A 15201-nucleotide genomic window follows, 5' to 3' on the forward strand; every position below is an offset into this window, starting at 1 on the left:
AGAGAGATACCACTATGCATGTATGTATATGGTATTTCAATTCTGTGAATTTAGCCAGAAGGTGCGGAGATCTGTACATGGTCTAAGGGGGAGCATAGAGTCAATGAGTGATGAGCCAGGTAGCTGCCTTATGGACGGTGAATACATTGTGATATAATGTTCTTTAAAGAGTTCGGACCTGGGCAGGCCGGATCGCAGCGGTCAAGAGGACGATAATGCCACAAATTCTGTACGTCTTTCAAACTATCCCTCTGACTCCTTCCTTGACCACATTGCGAAGCCTCCAGCACACCATAAACCGCTTTTTATGGGGTGGGAAACAACCGTGTCTCAGCTTTTCGCTAATCACAAAGGCAAAGTCTGTAGGGTGGATGGGAGTCCCAGTGGTATCACTGTACTTCCAAGCTTCTCAGCTATGGTTCATACTGGAGTGGAAACGGTCACTCTCAGAGAAGCATTTGACGTTTATGGACCAAGCGATAGCGGACAATAATCTCTGGCGGGAATTATGTCTCCCGCGCAAATACAGAGCATGGGGTCTTTATTGTTCACCAGTCACGGCGCCCACTCTTAAAGTGTGGGACGCAACGGCGATTCAACATGGGTTTACCACCTTCCCCTCCCCGATGACCCCGCTGGTTGATAATCCGGACTTTCCACCGGGGTGTAAATCATAATCTTTTCAGACGTGGCGGGCGAAGGAATGCTAAAGGGTGGGCTCTCTCTTTGACCTAGAGGGTATTATCTCCTTTACCCAACTACAGGCCACTACTTGTATCAGCAGGTGCGCCATTGGGTAACCTCCCCTGAGATGGACACTGGTGCTTCACGACAGCTTACGCATTTTGAGAAGTGGCTCATCACCAAAGACAATGGCAAATGCCTCATTTCAGAACTCTCCTCAGCTATCTCACCCATGAAGTCCAAGGGGCAGTTACGATGGGAGGAGAAATTGGGCAGACAACTTAGCAACAAAGAATGGCAGGATATTTTTTATAGGGCACTCCACACAGCTCATGACACCTCTGGTACTAAAGCAGCTTATAAGGTGGCCAAGTATTGGTACCTGACCCTGGCCCGGCTTAACTACTGGAACAAGGGACGCTCAGCCTCCTGCTGGCGGGGCTGCGGCCAAACTGGCTCCCTCATACATCTTCTGTGGCACTGCCCCAAGCTAGTAAGATATTGGAATCTAATAATACATGACATAAATTACACCTTTGACACGGATCTTCCATCTCTTGATAACCACACAAGTCACACCACCCTAGATTCCAGTGGGTGTCTAGTATTCCAAAATGTCTGCATGTGGTAGGTTTCTCTGAGGTGGATGCTGGGCTAGGAGGGCCTAAATTCCACAGTTACCCACATTGTAAAAGAATATTGATTTTGATGTGTGATATGTTATGTCTCCAGGTCGCGTTTAGACGCATTTTGTGTTGCAAGCACTAGGCCCAGCCACACAAGTGGGTTGCTGTTTTTATTGGGAGACGTGGAAACACAGCATAGTAAAGCATGTGTTAATACCAATTGGATTTCTCTGCATTTCTGGCTTCCAAATGTAAGCCAGTGTGCAAAAAAAAAACTTTGCAAAATGCCCTCTGAATCACACGATAATATGGGTAAGCACAAATTCAAATGTGTAGAAATAACTACTGCTCCTATAGTCCGCATCTTGTGTACCTTTCAGAAGTACATAGATTTCCTGCATATCCGTTTTTCATTCTTTATATTTTACCATATAAATTGTTGAAAAATCATTATAAGGTGCAACTCAGTTATTGGCTTTGGGTATCCAATGTTTTTGGAGAACCTACAAAGCATATATATCCTGTAACCAGAAGGGTCTGTCGGACGTAACAGTATATTGCTATTGTAAATCAGTCATACTGACAAGAAGTTACAGTTGAAAACTGTCACAAATGGTTGCTTTTTTCCTACTCTGTATTTTGGTAGAATCTTGATGGATCTACACAATGACCCCTTGCTGAATTCTGAATTTTTTGTACTTTTCGTACCCATGTATTTCACACCCATGTATTTCACACCTGTTTCCACCTCAAACTGCAAGTAGGTCTGCATAGAGGCTAATTCACCCTTCTCTAAAAAGTACACACACTGGTTGCTCTTTTACCACGGGAAAACTTGATTTACCTGAACACAAACATAAACTTTGGCTTTGCAAACCTCTTCTTGCCTTTTCTTTCTTTGATGAGACCCTTTACCAGACCTAATTGCATAGGCTCAAGGCTGGCCAAACTGTTATGTTCCTCAGTGGTAGGTCTTTGGTTACAATCTTCTTTTTCTCTCAGTGACTCTCAGCTACATGATGATCTAACTAAATGTATAAGCTCTGCGCACTTCATAGGGGCTTAACACCTTCTGTTACTGGAGCTTTCATTTCATTTTGTGACCCTTGATAAAAAAGGGAAGGGCTTTACCTTCCAAGTTCACTAATCTAAACTACTAGATGTTTAAAAGTAGCTATATATCTTAATAAATCTTGGTGGCTCCGTTTCATCATAGAAGGCTATAAAAGTATATTGCAATTGATCATTAATGGAATAAGTCAGTTGGCAGCATTCCCATTCACGTACTAGAAGACAAAGGCTACCTTGATTTGGTACTTAGGAAATGCCATAAGTGTACATAGGAAATGCAAGTGAGACAGATCAGGATAAACTTGGGGACACCTGAAAATCTCTGTAGGAATGTTAAAGGTTTTACTGGTGTGGGTGTGAATTCATATCAGACTTTGGGTCTCCTAGTTGGGGCAGTAAGGCACAATAGCTATAGGCCTTGCTTTCTGAAGGCAATGAAAACTGACTTATATCTTTGTTTTTTGGCACCAATAGAGAACCGAATTCTCCTTTGATTTGAAGTAACAGATTTGACGGTCTTGTTCTCTGAGCTCATTAAGCTAACTTGCTGTTGTAACTATATCTGGGGTTTGAGACAAGGTAACTTTTGAATCTATTGCATCTCTCGGTTTTTGAGTGGTAATGTGGGCTATGCACTCTTTCCTGGTTACACTAACTTGGTAAGATGGATCTAGACAGCAGTGATGCTAATAGTCAGCCTTGTCAGAACCTACTGATGACCATACAAAGAATATTTATGCTGGTTAGCAGTAGACCCGAGGAATGGGGAATGGTACAAGAAAGAGAAACGGAGGCACTGGATACCTTCATTCTGCCGTTCTTACTGGTGGGCTCAACTTACACTGTAGGAGCCTCGATATCTGCAACAATAAATAAATAAATAATAAAGCTAATAGTTCTGCTTACTTTATTAGTTCATGTGGTTATTTACTAATTGACAATTGTAGAAAGTATCTATCAGGCCCAACAAGAAGTGGAGCCTTTTTGGACTGTGATGGGAATTCCCTCATTAAGAAAGTCGTGTTTACCTGTGTTACGAAGGTGGTGGTCTAGTTGAGGGATCCCCCTTACAGTCCATTGGGGCTTCCCAGCAGAAGAAAAATTGTGCACTGTAAAGTGAAGCTCCGTTTGGGAGTGGTTATGGAAGTTTAATTCCGGCAGTACTCTGTGCCTGTGGGAGGGCAGGGGGTGTGAGCCACGTGGTAGTGAATGCAAAATCTGGACTGAACCAAATGTGAAATACATTTCAGACAAGGATTGGCTGTGGGAGGGCTGATCCAAAGCAACCAATGGCTAAAGGGGCTATTCCAAATCATCTCTGTCGACATTTTCTTGACATAATATCTTTGATTGCACTAAACCTAAAAACAGTAAACGGGGTCGATAATAAATGTAGTATAAATATTGGTAGGATAGTCCTTGTAATATAGTGGCCAAGGCCTGGGCAGTTGGCACTGACGACACTTGGAGGCCCGTTAACATTAGTGGCCAGCTCCACTGCACTGCAGGGTTTTCCTTGAGCTGGGCAGGCGCCATCGTGTGGGAGAGTGGGCCGCCACATCATCCACAGAGGCCAGTCTTTGGGTTCTGTCTGGAGCTTTGGGTTGAGGACCTTCTGGGCTTTTGTTTGGGCTCACGGGTTTCAGTACGGACGGCGCAGACTGTTTCTTTTTTGACGGCCGCTGTAGCTTTGAGCTTCATGTGGGCTGCCCTGGCTTTGGATAGTTCCTTGGAGCGTCCTAGGGTCATGATATCCCTCATTGGCATGTTGTGTTCCTGTAGGACGCGCTCGCGTAGCTTAGAGGAGGCGCAGCATTGAATGAATTGCGCCCGGATCTCGTCATCCTCATCAGGAAGGGTGCACGTGCTGGCTAGCTCTTTGAGACGGGCGTAGAATACGTCAACGGATTCGTCTGGAGGCGGTTTCACTTGGCGGAGGAGGAAACATTCGTAATCCGGATTGGCGTAGGGCTCAAAATGAGCTGTGATGGCGTCGCACATCGTGGCATAATTCCTCGGGGGCCTGGCTTCGCGGAGGTTCTTCGCTATTTTGTGGATTTCCGCACCCCCTAGGTGGAGAAGCATGGATGTCCGCAGCGTCAAAAAATGTCTCCAAACGCTCTACCCGCTCCTTCCAACTCGCAGCTTGGGAGGGCGGTGGCCCGGTGATAGTAAAAGGCTCCAATGGCGGGATGGACATCATGCCGGCCAGAAAGAGGGTAGCAGTGAAAGGGCGAAGAATGCACGCCTAACCGGTGCAGGAGGGCGTAGGCACCACCGAAGGTAGGGCGTGGCAGCGTGTCTGTTGTGCGGTAGGTGACCGTGGACGTATACCAGCACGGGCATCCGAGGACAGGCGTCTGGGGCCTCGGGTGTGAAGTGAGAGAAGGGAACGTGTACAGCAGGAGCAGGTGGCCAGTGCTCTATTGAGGCGGGCGGAGCGTGGCTGGGCCTAAGCGTCAGCCCTGGGAGCAGGTGGAGGCAGGAGAGGGCACCCGGAGGGCAGAAGGCTCCCTGGGCAGAGGCAGCTGGCAGCTGAGGGACTCGTTGGAGTGTGACTGTAGGGTGTGCCATGTGTGACCCAGGATCGTTGACGTGCAGCTGGGTGGCCAGGGAGCAGCGGGGCTGCGCAGTGCGGCTTACCAGGATCTGAGGCAGCAGGTTGCTTCAAACTTCCTCCTGCGGCGTAGAGTTCCGCGACGACACGCGGTCCGGATCTCGGGGTTGTGCATGTGTGTGCACGCATCTGGGCCGGGACGCTGGCAGAGGGTTGCAGGGTCAGCAGACAGTTGGAGCCGCCGCAGGTTTGAGCCGCGCGGAAGCGCAGGCTGGGCCGGCCACGCAGCAAAGGCACACCGGGCTGCAAGCGGAAGAGGCGCGGCAGGAGCGCTCTCACTGGGGCAGCGGTGTGCGACACGGTGGGTGAGAGGTAGGACAGCAGAGAGCTGACACCACCTTCGTCGCCAGTGTAATATAGTGGCCAAGGTCTGGGCAGTTGGCAATGACGACACTTGGAGGCCCGTTAACATTAGTGGCCAGCTCCAAACTGAGCCACGCCCAGAGCCCTGGGCTATTTATTAGCTATCACACGTTGTCTCGCCATACGCCGAGCCAAACTATTGAGGCACGCTCACGGGGGCGGTGGTCTAGCGGGACCACCCCCAACATAGTAGGAGATGTGGACTGTTCCACTGTCTCCACAACATTACAGTCCTATTAGACGTCATTGACTGCAAAATAAACCTGCTGCCATCAAGTCAGGTGTATGAAAATGTCATTACTTTTTATGACCTCAATCGTTGCGGATTCGTTGCGCATGCTAATAAAGTGCCCCGAAGTATGGTATTAAGATACGGGAACAGAGAAAGTTATTGATCTCTATACAAGGCAATTCAAAATTAAGGTGTAGACAGTTAGCAGTTAGAGAAGGGAGTTTCACCAATACAAGTGATTTAATGTATGCAGGAACAAACACCCAAGCCTTCTTACATTCCACTCAAGTCACATTTTGAACTCTCAACCACAAAACCCTGTTCCTCGCTCTCCTGCTTTTAGTGTTCATTTACGGAAGAGACCCTGCCAAGCACATGACGGTAAGTATAATGCCTGGGTTGACCTCGGTGAGGACCATTATTAATTAGTGGCTGTTGGGTGTAGGTGGAGAGGGGAGAAGGTTGTCATCCCAAGAGACGTTATGGGGGAGTCATTCAGTACGTGCAGGGCTTTAAGTGGGAAAAAAAACTGGGGGTGCTCTAAAAGGGGTGTGACAAATTTCTTAAATGGGTGTGGCCTATCCGAGTAGGGGAGTGGTCTAAATCAAGATAACTAGCATTGTGTGCTTAAGAAAATCATGAAGTCGCATCCAGCAAAGGATAATAAAATAGGCAAAAAGGTATATTTGTTAAGGTTAAGCCATAAAATACCAAGCACTCTAAAAAAAAAACATATATCTGGTTTGGTATTGAAAAACTGTCATAATTGGGGTGAAGTGAGGCCCATTAATCAATACCCCTGGCCCCGGTGTTCCTGCAGTCACGTCACGTTTGGTAGTTACGCCCTTGGGCCCAGAGCTCTTTTCAAATAAATAGTAACGCTAGAGCTTTACAGGAAGCTTCAATCAAAGTATACATGGCTCGTTGATAAATATAAGCAACGTACAATATAACCATCACTATAAAATGTACTAATATGCCATCACTAATATTGTAGCCAATTACAAATGCACTGATATTATAGAACACAGGTGCGGGTAATGCTGCAACAAGGACGTAAAATACTTACATATACCACAATAAAATACAGCAGCAAATTATAATGGCGCAGCGTCCTTTGAGTGCGAACATACATTCTGCTGCATATACATTACTGCTGCGCACCTCACACCCTAACCCTTTAGAGGGTGCATCTTTTTCACAATTGATATCTTCACCGAACGTGACACCACTGCCAACATCTACAGGGTCCTTTCATTTCCCTACCGTGCCTGGGCGTCGCTCGTAGTCGGTATTTAAAAGCAACCGCTCTCCTCATATCCGCTTATACCAGTTGTCTAGGGCTATTAAAATACTCACGTTGCAGGCTGGGAGGGCAAGTCTTGTGTGGCTTCAGAAGGATCCTGGCTGAGGCAGCTCTGATGCGGAGGCAGGGTCCCGACGGTGCTGGTAGGGCTGGGGAGGCGTCACGAAGGTAAGTTTCCTTTTCACTGCTGCTGGATTCTGTTGAAGACCCTCGTCCCTCGCTTGCTTTAAGGCAGAGCAGGGTCACACTGGTTGCTGGAGAAATCTTGCTGCAGGCCGTAAAAGCAGGGTCGTGCCGGTTCTAACCAGCTGTTGTTGTGCCGATGGCTGGCACGATGACGTAGGTGGCGCTGCGTGTTCAAAGAGAAGGGAAATCCCGAGAGAAAGTGTCTCTCTTCAAAGATTTCCCTTCCTGCTACAATGTCACGCCCCCCCCCCCCACTTAAAGCCCTGAGTAGGTGTATCTTTTTCAAGGATTACCAAAGAACCTGCCAGGGAAAAGGGTTAAGACTGAGAGGTAAGGCAGAATTGGCATACTTGGCTTTTTGTAAGTCCCCTCAAGCAGACCCTTACATTATGATTCTGCGTGGCCACAGATGACTGTGGGTAAGGTGTGCTGGTCCGCCGCCGCTGCTGTGTGCAGTCCAGGCTAGGCTGCTGAGGCCGGGAGTTGAGCTGAATGCTCCTCCATCCCACCTCCTCTTGCCAGTTTACATACATTGCTTCTGTGGCTGGCTTCTTGTGTACTACAGGTTGAAGCGAAAAAGCCTCGGCTCATAGTGCTGGGTCGCTGTCCCAGGTGGTACAGGCTCATTAGTAACAGAACTGCAGTATAGAGGCTGTAAGTGCTACATCCGTCTGAGAAGGCATCCGTTGCTGAAGCGTTCCTTCCCCCCTACCTTTTAGGACATGGAGTGCAGGATCAGTTGAGATGGCCCTCGGTGGTCTCCACAGGCATCTTCAGCTACATAATTAATCTGCATGCTTAATACCACACCTCGAGAGTGGGCGAAGAGTCATTGTGAGGTGAATCTATCCTATAATAAGCAGCATGTAAACATCCTCATGCGATGACCATGTCCGATAATTGGATTTCCCTCCGAATCCAATAGAACCCCTTGCACTATATGGCCCATCCATCCCCGTTTGTAAGATGGCTGCGAGCCAGCGTCCTGATGCAGTGGCCATCTTCTATGAAGAGATTCCCCTCGAGGTCCAGAGGGATTCAACAGTCAGAGGGGAGCTCAGCATACAAAGAAGAGCGCTGTATTAGTTTGGCAATGCATTTGCGGGTTTGCGCGTTTGTGCGTTTGTAGTGCTCACAATTTTTTTTGTTCTTTCTCTAATTTTTATTAATTTTGCAATATAACACAACCATATTGAATAAAAGAAAATTAGACCACACAAAAACATTTTTTTCGATAAAAATAGCCATCCGACGTGCAGACAGCATCATTAACAAGTAGAGGATCCAATAACAATGGATCCCAAACCTCCAATAAAAAAGAAGACACGCCCATAGAAGGCTTCCGCACCTCGCAAAGCCTATACACCACGCTCCATGACAGTCACCCAACCGCCTGTCCACTCTCAGATATACTACTGCATGCCCATACATTCCACGTCAAACCTCACCGCAGAAGTAAACAACCTACATCAGAGAGCGTCCCGAGCCTACGCAATGATCAACCTATTCATAGCAGGCGGAGAACATACCAAGGCCAAATCATCCACGACAATTTGACCCTTGCAACTCACCCTTCCACACTCCTCTGGCTTCTTCCCTGCAAAGTGCCTCCCTTTTATAGTCCGGCCAGCTCCAACCCCCAATGATGTATATCTGGACCCTGAGCTTCTTTCCAACTCATTGTTATCTGCCTACGAGCAAAAATCAAGGAGTCCAGGAACCTATCCGTAACCTTCCGGGCTGCAGCGCGCTCGTGAAGACCCGGGAGACGCAGCTGTGGATTAAGATGCCCGATTACGATCTTGGCGGACGGGTTACTCTATCACAGCAGTGACAGATATCCTGTCCCTCAAAATATATATCCCATTATATCCTATGGCATTTATATTTTGGTGGACGAGATATCCATTACGAAGTGACGGAGTAACCCGTCTGCCAAGATCGTAATCAGGCCCTAAGTGTTTGTGATAGAGGAGGGGCGAATGAGCGGTGAGGTCGACAGTGAGATCCCAAAGATGAACTATGTTATGTTCACCTACTCCTCTTTGACCCAATTCCGACCCTAGAAAAGGTTTGAAATGTACTCCTGACAAGTGCAGTAGTAAAATGTTTGCAGGGTGGAAATGGACCACCCCCTCCCCAAAAAATAAGATGGTGGTGTAGGAAAAGGTTTTTCTTTTTTTTTTACCAATAGTATATTTTTCTTGATGGAGGATAAAAAATGAAATGTAGCAAATAATTTGTATTTGCTCTTCAGTTTTTTTGCAGGAGCAAATATACATATGTATATTTTCTCCAGGGAAAATAGAATTCACAAACGTTTGCTAGGAGTATGGTTTGATGGCCTACTTTTGTCACTCCTGTGAATAACTGTAAGTCATAAATCTTCATCAATACTTGGCCAGAAACTGCTCTTCACTTTTGTGACTTTCTTTAAGAATGCGGCCCCTAATTAATTTTATTTATGTTCCCATTATTTTGCTCTTAATACTTTACACTGATTCTCCACTTTTAAAAAAGAATATTGGCATACTTCAAGCCTGTTTATTTAAATTGTCTTAGAAATGGCGTTTAAGGTTGCCCATAAAATGTTAGTTTACCAAAACTGACTTTAGTTCTCGTTCATTTTTTATTTTTAAATCAAATACCAGATATTTCAGTAAATTTCATTCTGAAAACCATCCTGAATCATGCCTATTCTAATGCATGTAGTTACATATCATCAAGGAGCATGCTGGGAATGTTATCAATAGTCACAAGTTGTCACATTTTGCAAATGTTCACACGTTTTATATTGAAACCACCGACAGTGATGCAAGCTAAACTTGCAGTTCAAAGCATTTTCTTAGAGTGCTTGCCTTGATGGGAAAAACTGCATTTATCAACCATATATATGATTTTTATAATCTTATTCGTATAGGTGAAGATCTTGCCTTGGCAACAGACAATTTTCTTTCCCTTTCTGAATACTGAAAATTGGCAGTCAGAAGTTTTGTGCAACAGGTAGTTAGTCTACATGTCCAGTGGACAAATTAACTATGAAAAACTATTGGAAATCTGGCAAATAATTTCTGACTCCACAGAGGACACCCAATCTCATGATTATCTCACCAGTGTGTACAATTATATTTCCACACTCCATTTCAATGAATCACTAACCTCTTGGTTGAGCCAGCTAAAGGTTCCCCTATTTATTTAGGATGGTTAGGAGCCGCCATGGAAAGTATTCTTTCTATACTGACTCAGATCCTCCACAGTTCTGTCTGATTCGAAGAGGAATAGCTATTGTTAAAAGCATCAGAGGAAAATATTCAGTGGTGAGGGATACATTGAAATACGAAGTTAAAATCATGCACATTCAGTCTATCTACAGCTAGCCAAGGTAATTAGCAGTTTCGGCTCTCTTCGGTGGCAGGGTATAGAAATTTCTCTATGCATGGAAGGGCAAGGATTTCGTAGATGTTAGGTGTTTAAATCAACACCTGAACTTTGTTTTGTGAATTCCTTAATAGGCATGCTGCACCTCATCCCTGAGGGCCATAAGACAAGGGATGTGCATTGAGCGTATTAGACTTACTCCAGAATCACTTCTGGGGCGGTTGCCACTATTTCACTCTTGAAGGAGAAGTGACTGAATTGGCAACCCTTATTCCTTATGGACTTACCTGTTTCACATATTGGAGATTGGGCCCTGGCCCAGAGTTGTCTGAGGTTAGGAAGGTGAGGGTTTTGCACCTGGTGTGTTTACCTTGGCTTGAGACATGTTTGTGGTTTAAATGCTTGCCTACTTACAGTCGTTACACGTGTAGGTTGTATGATCTTATTGTTATAAATAAGTGATCCATATCCCTACTTGTCATTGCTTGCTTTTATTTCTGTCTTCTTTCACAGGGGGCTGGGAAGGATCAGCAACCTTCAAGTTGGTCTTTTCTGCGGGGGGTGCCATTGAATTTGGACAGCGGATGCTACAGGTGGCTTCTCAAGGTAAGTGACAGCTGGATAAAGCATTGAGCAGTAGGGGAGACTCTAGGAAATGAAGGGATCTGGACAGAGCCAATTAGATGCCACAGTATACAAAAGTACGATCTGCCTGTGCTCTCCTATCAACTGTCAATCTGGCTGAGGGAAGGAAGCTTCTTCTTTCTGATCCATCTTGTGATCCGTGCATGACTGAATGACTTTTCCATAGCATGTGTGGGTGGAAATGTCTGCTCCGTGTGCTGCTCCCTTGAGGACAGGACATATTTTCCCATCATGTTGCAGACATAACTTTTTGGTTTGCTGTAGTCATGTGTCTCACAACTTCTTCAACTATCCCTGCTGTTAAAAGTAGTAGTTAGCTATTTTTTTTCCTTCTCTTTTTATTCCAGCTTCTAGAGGTGAAAACCCCAGTGATGCGTATGGGTACTCTTTTATGCCGAACGGAGCCTATCCTTTCTCGCCTCCAGAAGCCAATGGCATATACCCGCCCCCTCCTGCTGGATATCCATATGCTTCTCCCCCAACAGGTGAGGAAACATTATCCGAAAGGTGATCTGTACTTGTAAATAAAGGGATTGTCTTGCGAACCAACCATTTTGTAAGGGGAAATTCATTGCTGACACTATGAAATGGTTCCGTTTTAGTGGTAAGTCAGTGGAACAGATCACAGTAGACCAGTTAATCTGACAAACTTAATCTTCACTGAAGTATTTCACACAAATTCCACGCTGAAGGATTTTAAACTGTTAAAATAAGAAATGGCTGAGAGTTGGGCAGACAAGGATGGTGGAAAACTTAGTTAATTGTGATCTTAATTGATTGCTTCTCATTTTCACGATACAGTTCATGACTGTTAGAAATGGGGGTCTCTAGTTGGCAAGGGCTTTCACCTTTGTCCAAGTAGGGACCCTTCTTCCTAGTCAGAGTAAGGGAGTTACACTCCTAAAATAACCCCTGCTCACCCCCTTGGTAGCTTGGCACGAGCAGTCAGGCTTATCTTAGAGGCAGTGTGTTGAGCATTTGCACCTAACCAACAGTAATACAGTGTAAGCACTACAAAAGGACACCACACCAGTTTAGAAAAATAGCCAATATTTCTATATACTTTAAGACAAGACCAAGAACGATTAAAAAATCCACAATACAGTACCTAAAAATCTTCAGTTGTCATAATAAGCTGTAAAAACAGTTCCTTGATGTCAATAGCTCCATCGTGAGCAAACAAATCCAAACAGTTCTGGCTGACCGCAGCGTCGCGGGCCAGCTACGGTGTCTGGAAGACCCGCAAACAGTACCTTTTAGAAATGCAGTGCGCCGGCGACCTCTTCGATGAGTTTCCGAAAACACAGCGTCCGCAGGCGTCGTCCCGGAGGTCGGTGCAGGAGTCGTTGGGGCCCTCGAAGTCACATGCGTTGCAGATCGATCTCCTCTCTGTTGGGATCAGGAGCTCTGGCTTCGGCATGCGTCGGGTGCTGCGGTGCGAAGTGCAGCAGTACAGTGTGCGGTGCCCTCAGGTCGCGGTGCGAGCAGCGGCTCAGTGGCAGCGTCGGATCGCTGCGTCGGTGAGACCAGGGTCGCAGTCCGAGATGAAGGTGGTGCTCGTCACGGTGCAAGCAGGTCATGGTGCAAGCAGTGGCATCGTCGTTGCTGGAGCACTGTCGTCGGCTGACGAACTGGAGACGATGGCGCTGGCATAGGTAGGCCAAGGCTGCGGTGCGGGATGAGGGCGGTGCATCTTTACAAGCGTGCTCTTGAACCGCGTGTAAGCAGCGGCGTTGATTTCGGCGTGGACCGTAGTCGGGGATACCAAGGTGTCGTCGTGAAGCGAGGCGGTGCAGAGTGCGGTGCCCACAGGTCACGGTGCGAGCAGCGGCTCGGTGGCGGCGTCTGCAGGCGGCGGCGGTGAGACCAGTGTCGCGTTGCGGCAGTGCCCTCTGCGGTGCCTTCAAGACACGGAGTCGGCAGCGGCATCGTAGACGTCATTGAGTTGCTTTTCTTCTGTTGCAGTACAAAACACACAGTCCCCAGTGCTGAGGGCAGAAGAGCTTGAAGTCTTTGTAGTTCCTGAGACTTCTTGAACAGGGGCAAGCTCTACCTCAAGCCCTTGGAGAAACTCTCAAAGCAGATTGCAGAAAGTTCAGTCCAGTCCTTTCATTGCCCAAGACAGAAGCAGCCACTGCAGGCCAACACAGCAAAGTGGTAGTTCCTCCTCACAGCTTCTCCAGCAATTCTTCTTGGCAGTCTTCTTGATCCAAAAGAGTTCTAAAGTTCAGGGGTCTGTGCCCCAATATTTATATCCCAAAATCCTTTGATCTCTTAGGCAGAGAGTGTCTGTGCCCAGCCAGAACCAGTTCTGCCTTCTCTGGTGTGATTTCCTGGCAGGAGGTGGAGACGGCATTATCAGAGGCAGACCAGGCCCTTTGAGGTGCAAGGAAATCTCCTCCCTCTTCCCCCATCGCAGCCCAGGTCTATTCAGCCCTTTCCTGACCTACCTAGACTATCTGGAGCCACTCCTGCTCCCCAGCCTTCTGTCATCCAAACCCCAGACAGGCAATCCACATTCCAGCAGAAGCATACAGGATGACTGAGCAAGAAAATACCTACTTTCTAAAAGTGGTATTTTCAAACACGGAATGTAAAAAAACACCTTCACTAAAAGATGCATCTTTAGATTCTGAGTTCAGGCGTACTAAACTTTATTTTCCCACCTAGTTCCCAGGGCCAGTTATGTTTATAAGATGTTATAAACAAACTTCCCATTCCATCCTGTGGGGAACAGGTAGCCTTGCAATAGTGAAAAACGAAATGGGCTGTAATTCACTATCAGGATATGCCACACACACCAGGGCATGTCCTACCTTTCACATACACTGCGCCCTGCCCACAGTGGTACCTTGGGCCTTCCTTAGGGGTGACTGACATGTAAGCAAAGAGAAAGTTAGGGACTGGCCAGTGTGTGCACGGGCCAAGTCGACATGGCAGTTACAAACTACGCAGAGACCCTGCAATGGCAGGTCTGATCCGGGCTACTCATGTGGGTGGCACAATCTGTGCTGCAGGCCCACGAGTAGCATTTGATTCACAGGCCCTGGCACACTCAGTGCACTTACCTAGGGACTGACAAGTAAACCAAATATCCAATCATGGAAACACCAATCCATAACATACTTTACCACAGGAGCACTTGCACTTTACCACTGATCAGCAGTGCGAAAAATGCGCAGAAACGCTACGCCACCAAAAACAGGGTCAAAACCGTGAGGTCAGAAAGCAAAAACTCAGGGGAAACACTCCAAAAGATGCCAGGTCTAACAATGACACTGCAGAGAAGTAGGTAGGTCTATCTGCAGTTAACCTAGACTACAACTAGAACAAATTTTGAATGAGCAGTGTTTAGAAAAGCCTAATTTATGTTCCATTTTACCTCGTGTGAAGTATTTATTTAATCGGAAAGTTCTAACTGTAAATTCCTCACCTTATGAATATTCACCAGACGTAACTGGATCCGAAAACCTTAACGCAGTTCTGCTGCATGCTGATAGGTCGTGTTGTGTGACTTCTCGCCAACATAGTCCCACCCAAAACAACTGGGGTCAAGCCTTGTTCTGGAACACTTCACGACAGAGCATTTAAAAAATAAATAAAAACAAAAAGATTTCTATGAAAAAAATGAGGCTCTAAGATTTGGAAAGCTTTTCCCTTTTTTTTTTTTTTTTTTATTAAATCTAAAGGCATAGTTTTATCAGTTTACTAGAAGGTTATTTTCCCCTCTGTAGTGCCAGTGTTCCTGAACACTGCCAATGGGATCTGTTCTTTTGTGCTATTCCATTCAGAAATTGCATGATTTTTTTTTTTTACAGCATTGAACTTCTTTTGGTGATTTTGTAGCTTTCCCAAGTGTTTTTTGGAGGATTCTTGCTGTATTTAAGATTTTCCTCAGCTGCAATTTCATGTAGGTGGCCAAAAGAAATCGGAAAATTATCCCCTTGCCTTCTTGGTCCTCTGACGTGCTGAGGAGGAATGCCCTCATTTGACAAAATAAGTCCAGGAGGAGACGGATTCGTGGTGAGTGAATTTGCTTGAGAGTCGTGAAAGACCCAGCCTCAGTTGAGCCGGTTGCTGATTAATCTGTGCC

The 15201-nt window shown here is 46.3% G+C and overlaps 1 protein-coding gene across 1 annotated transcript in view; it reads left to right on the top strand.

Annotated features, from left to right (window-relative positions):
• Positions 1-15201, top strand: part of WBP2 (WW domain binding protein 2) — a 286481-nt gene that overhangs the window by 182862 nt on the left and 88418 nt on the right. The window contains exons 4-5 of the mRNA XM_085616964.1: positions 10977-11069; positions 11456-11593. Of these exons, the coding sequence (XP_085473090.1) occupies positions 10977-11069; positions 11456-11593 (231 nt within the window). The remainder of the gene's footprint in view (positions 1-10976; positions 11070-11455; positions 11594-15201) is intronic.

Source organism: Triturus cristatus, chromosome 7, assembly GCF_964204655.1.
Source record: "Triturus cristatus chromosome 7, aTriCri1.1, whole genome shotgun sequence".
NCBI lineage: Eukaryota > Metazoa > Chordata > Amphibia > Caudata > Salamandridae > Triturus > Triturus cristatus.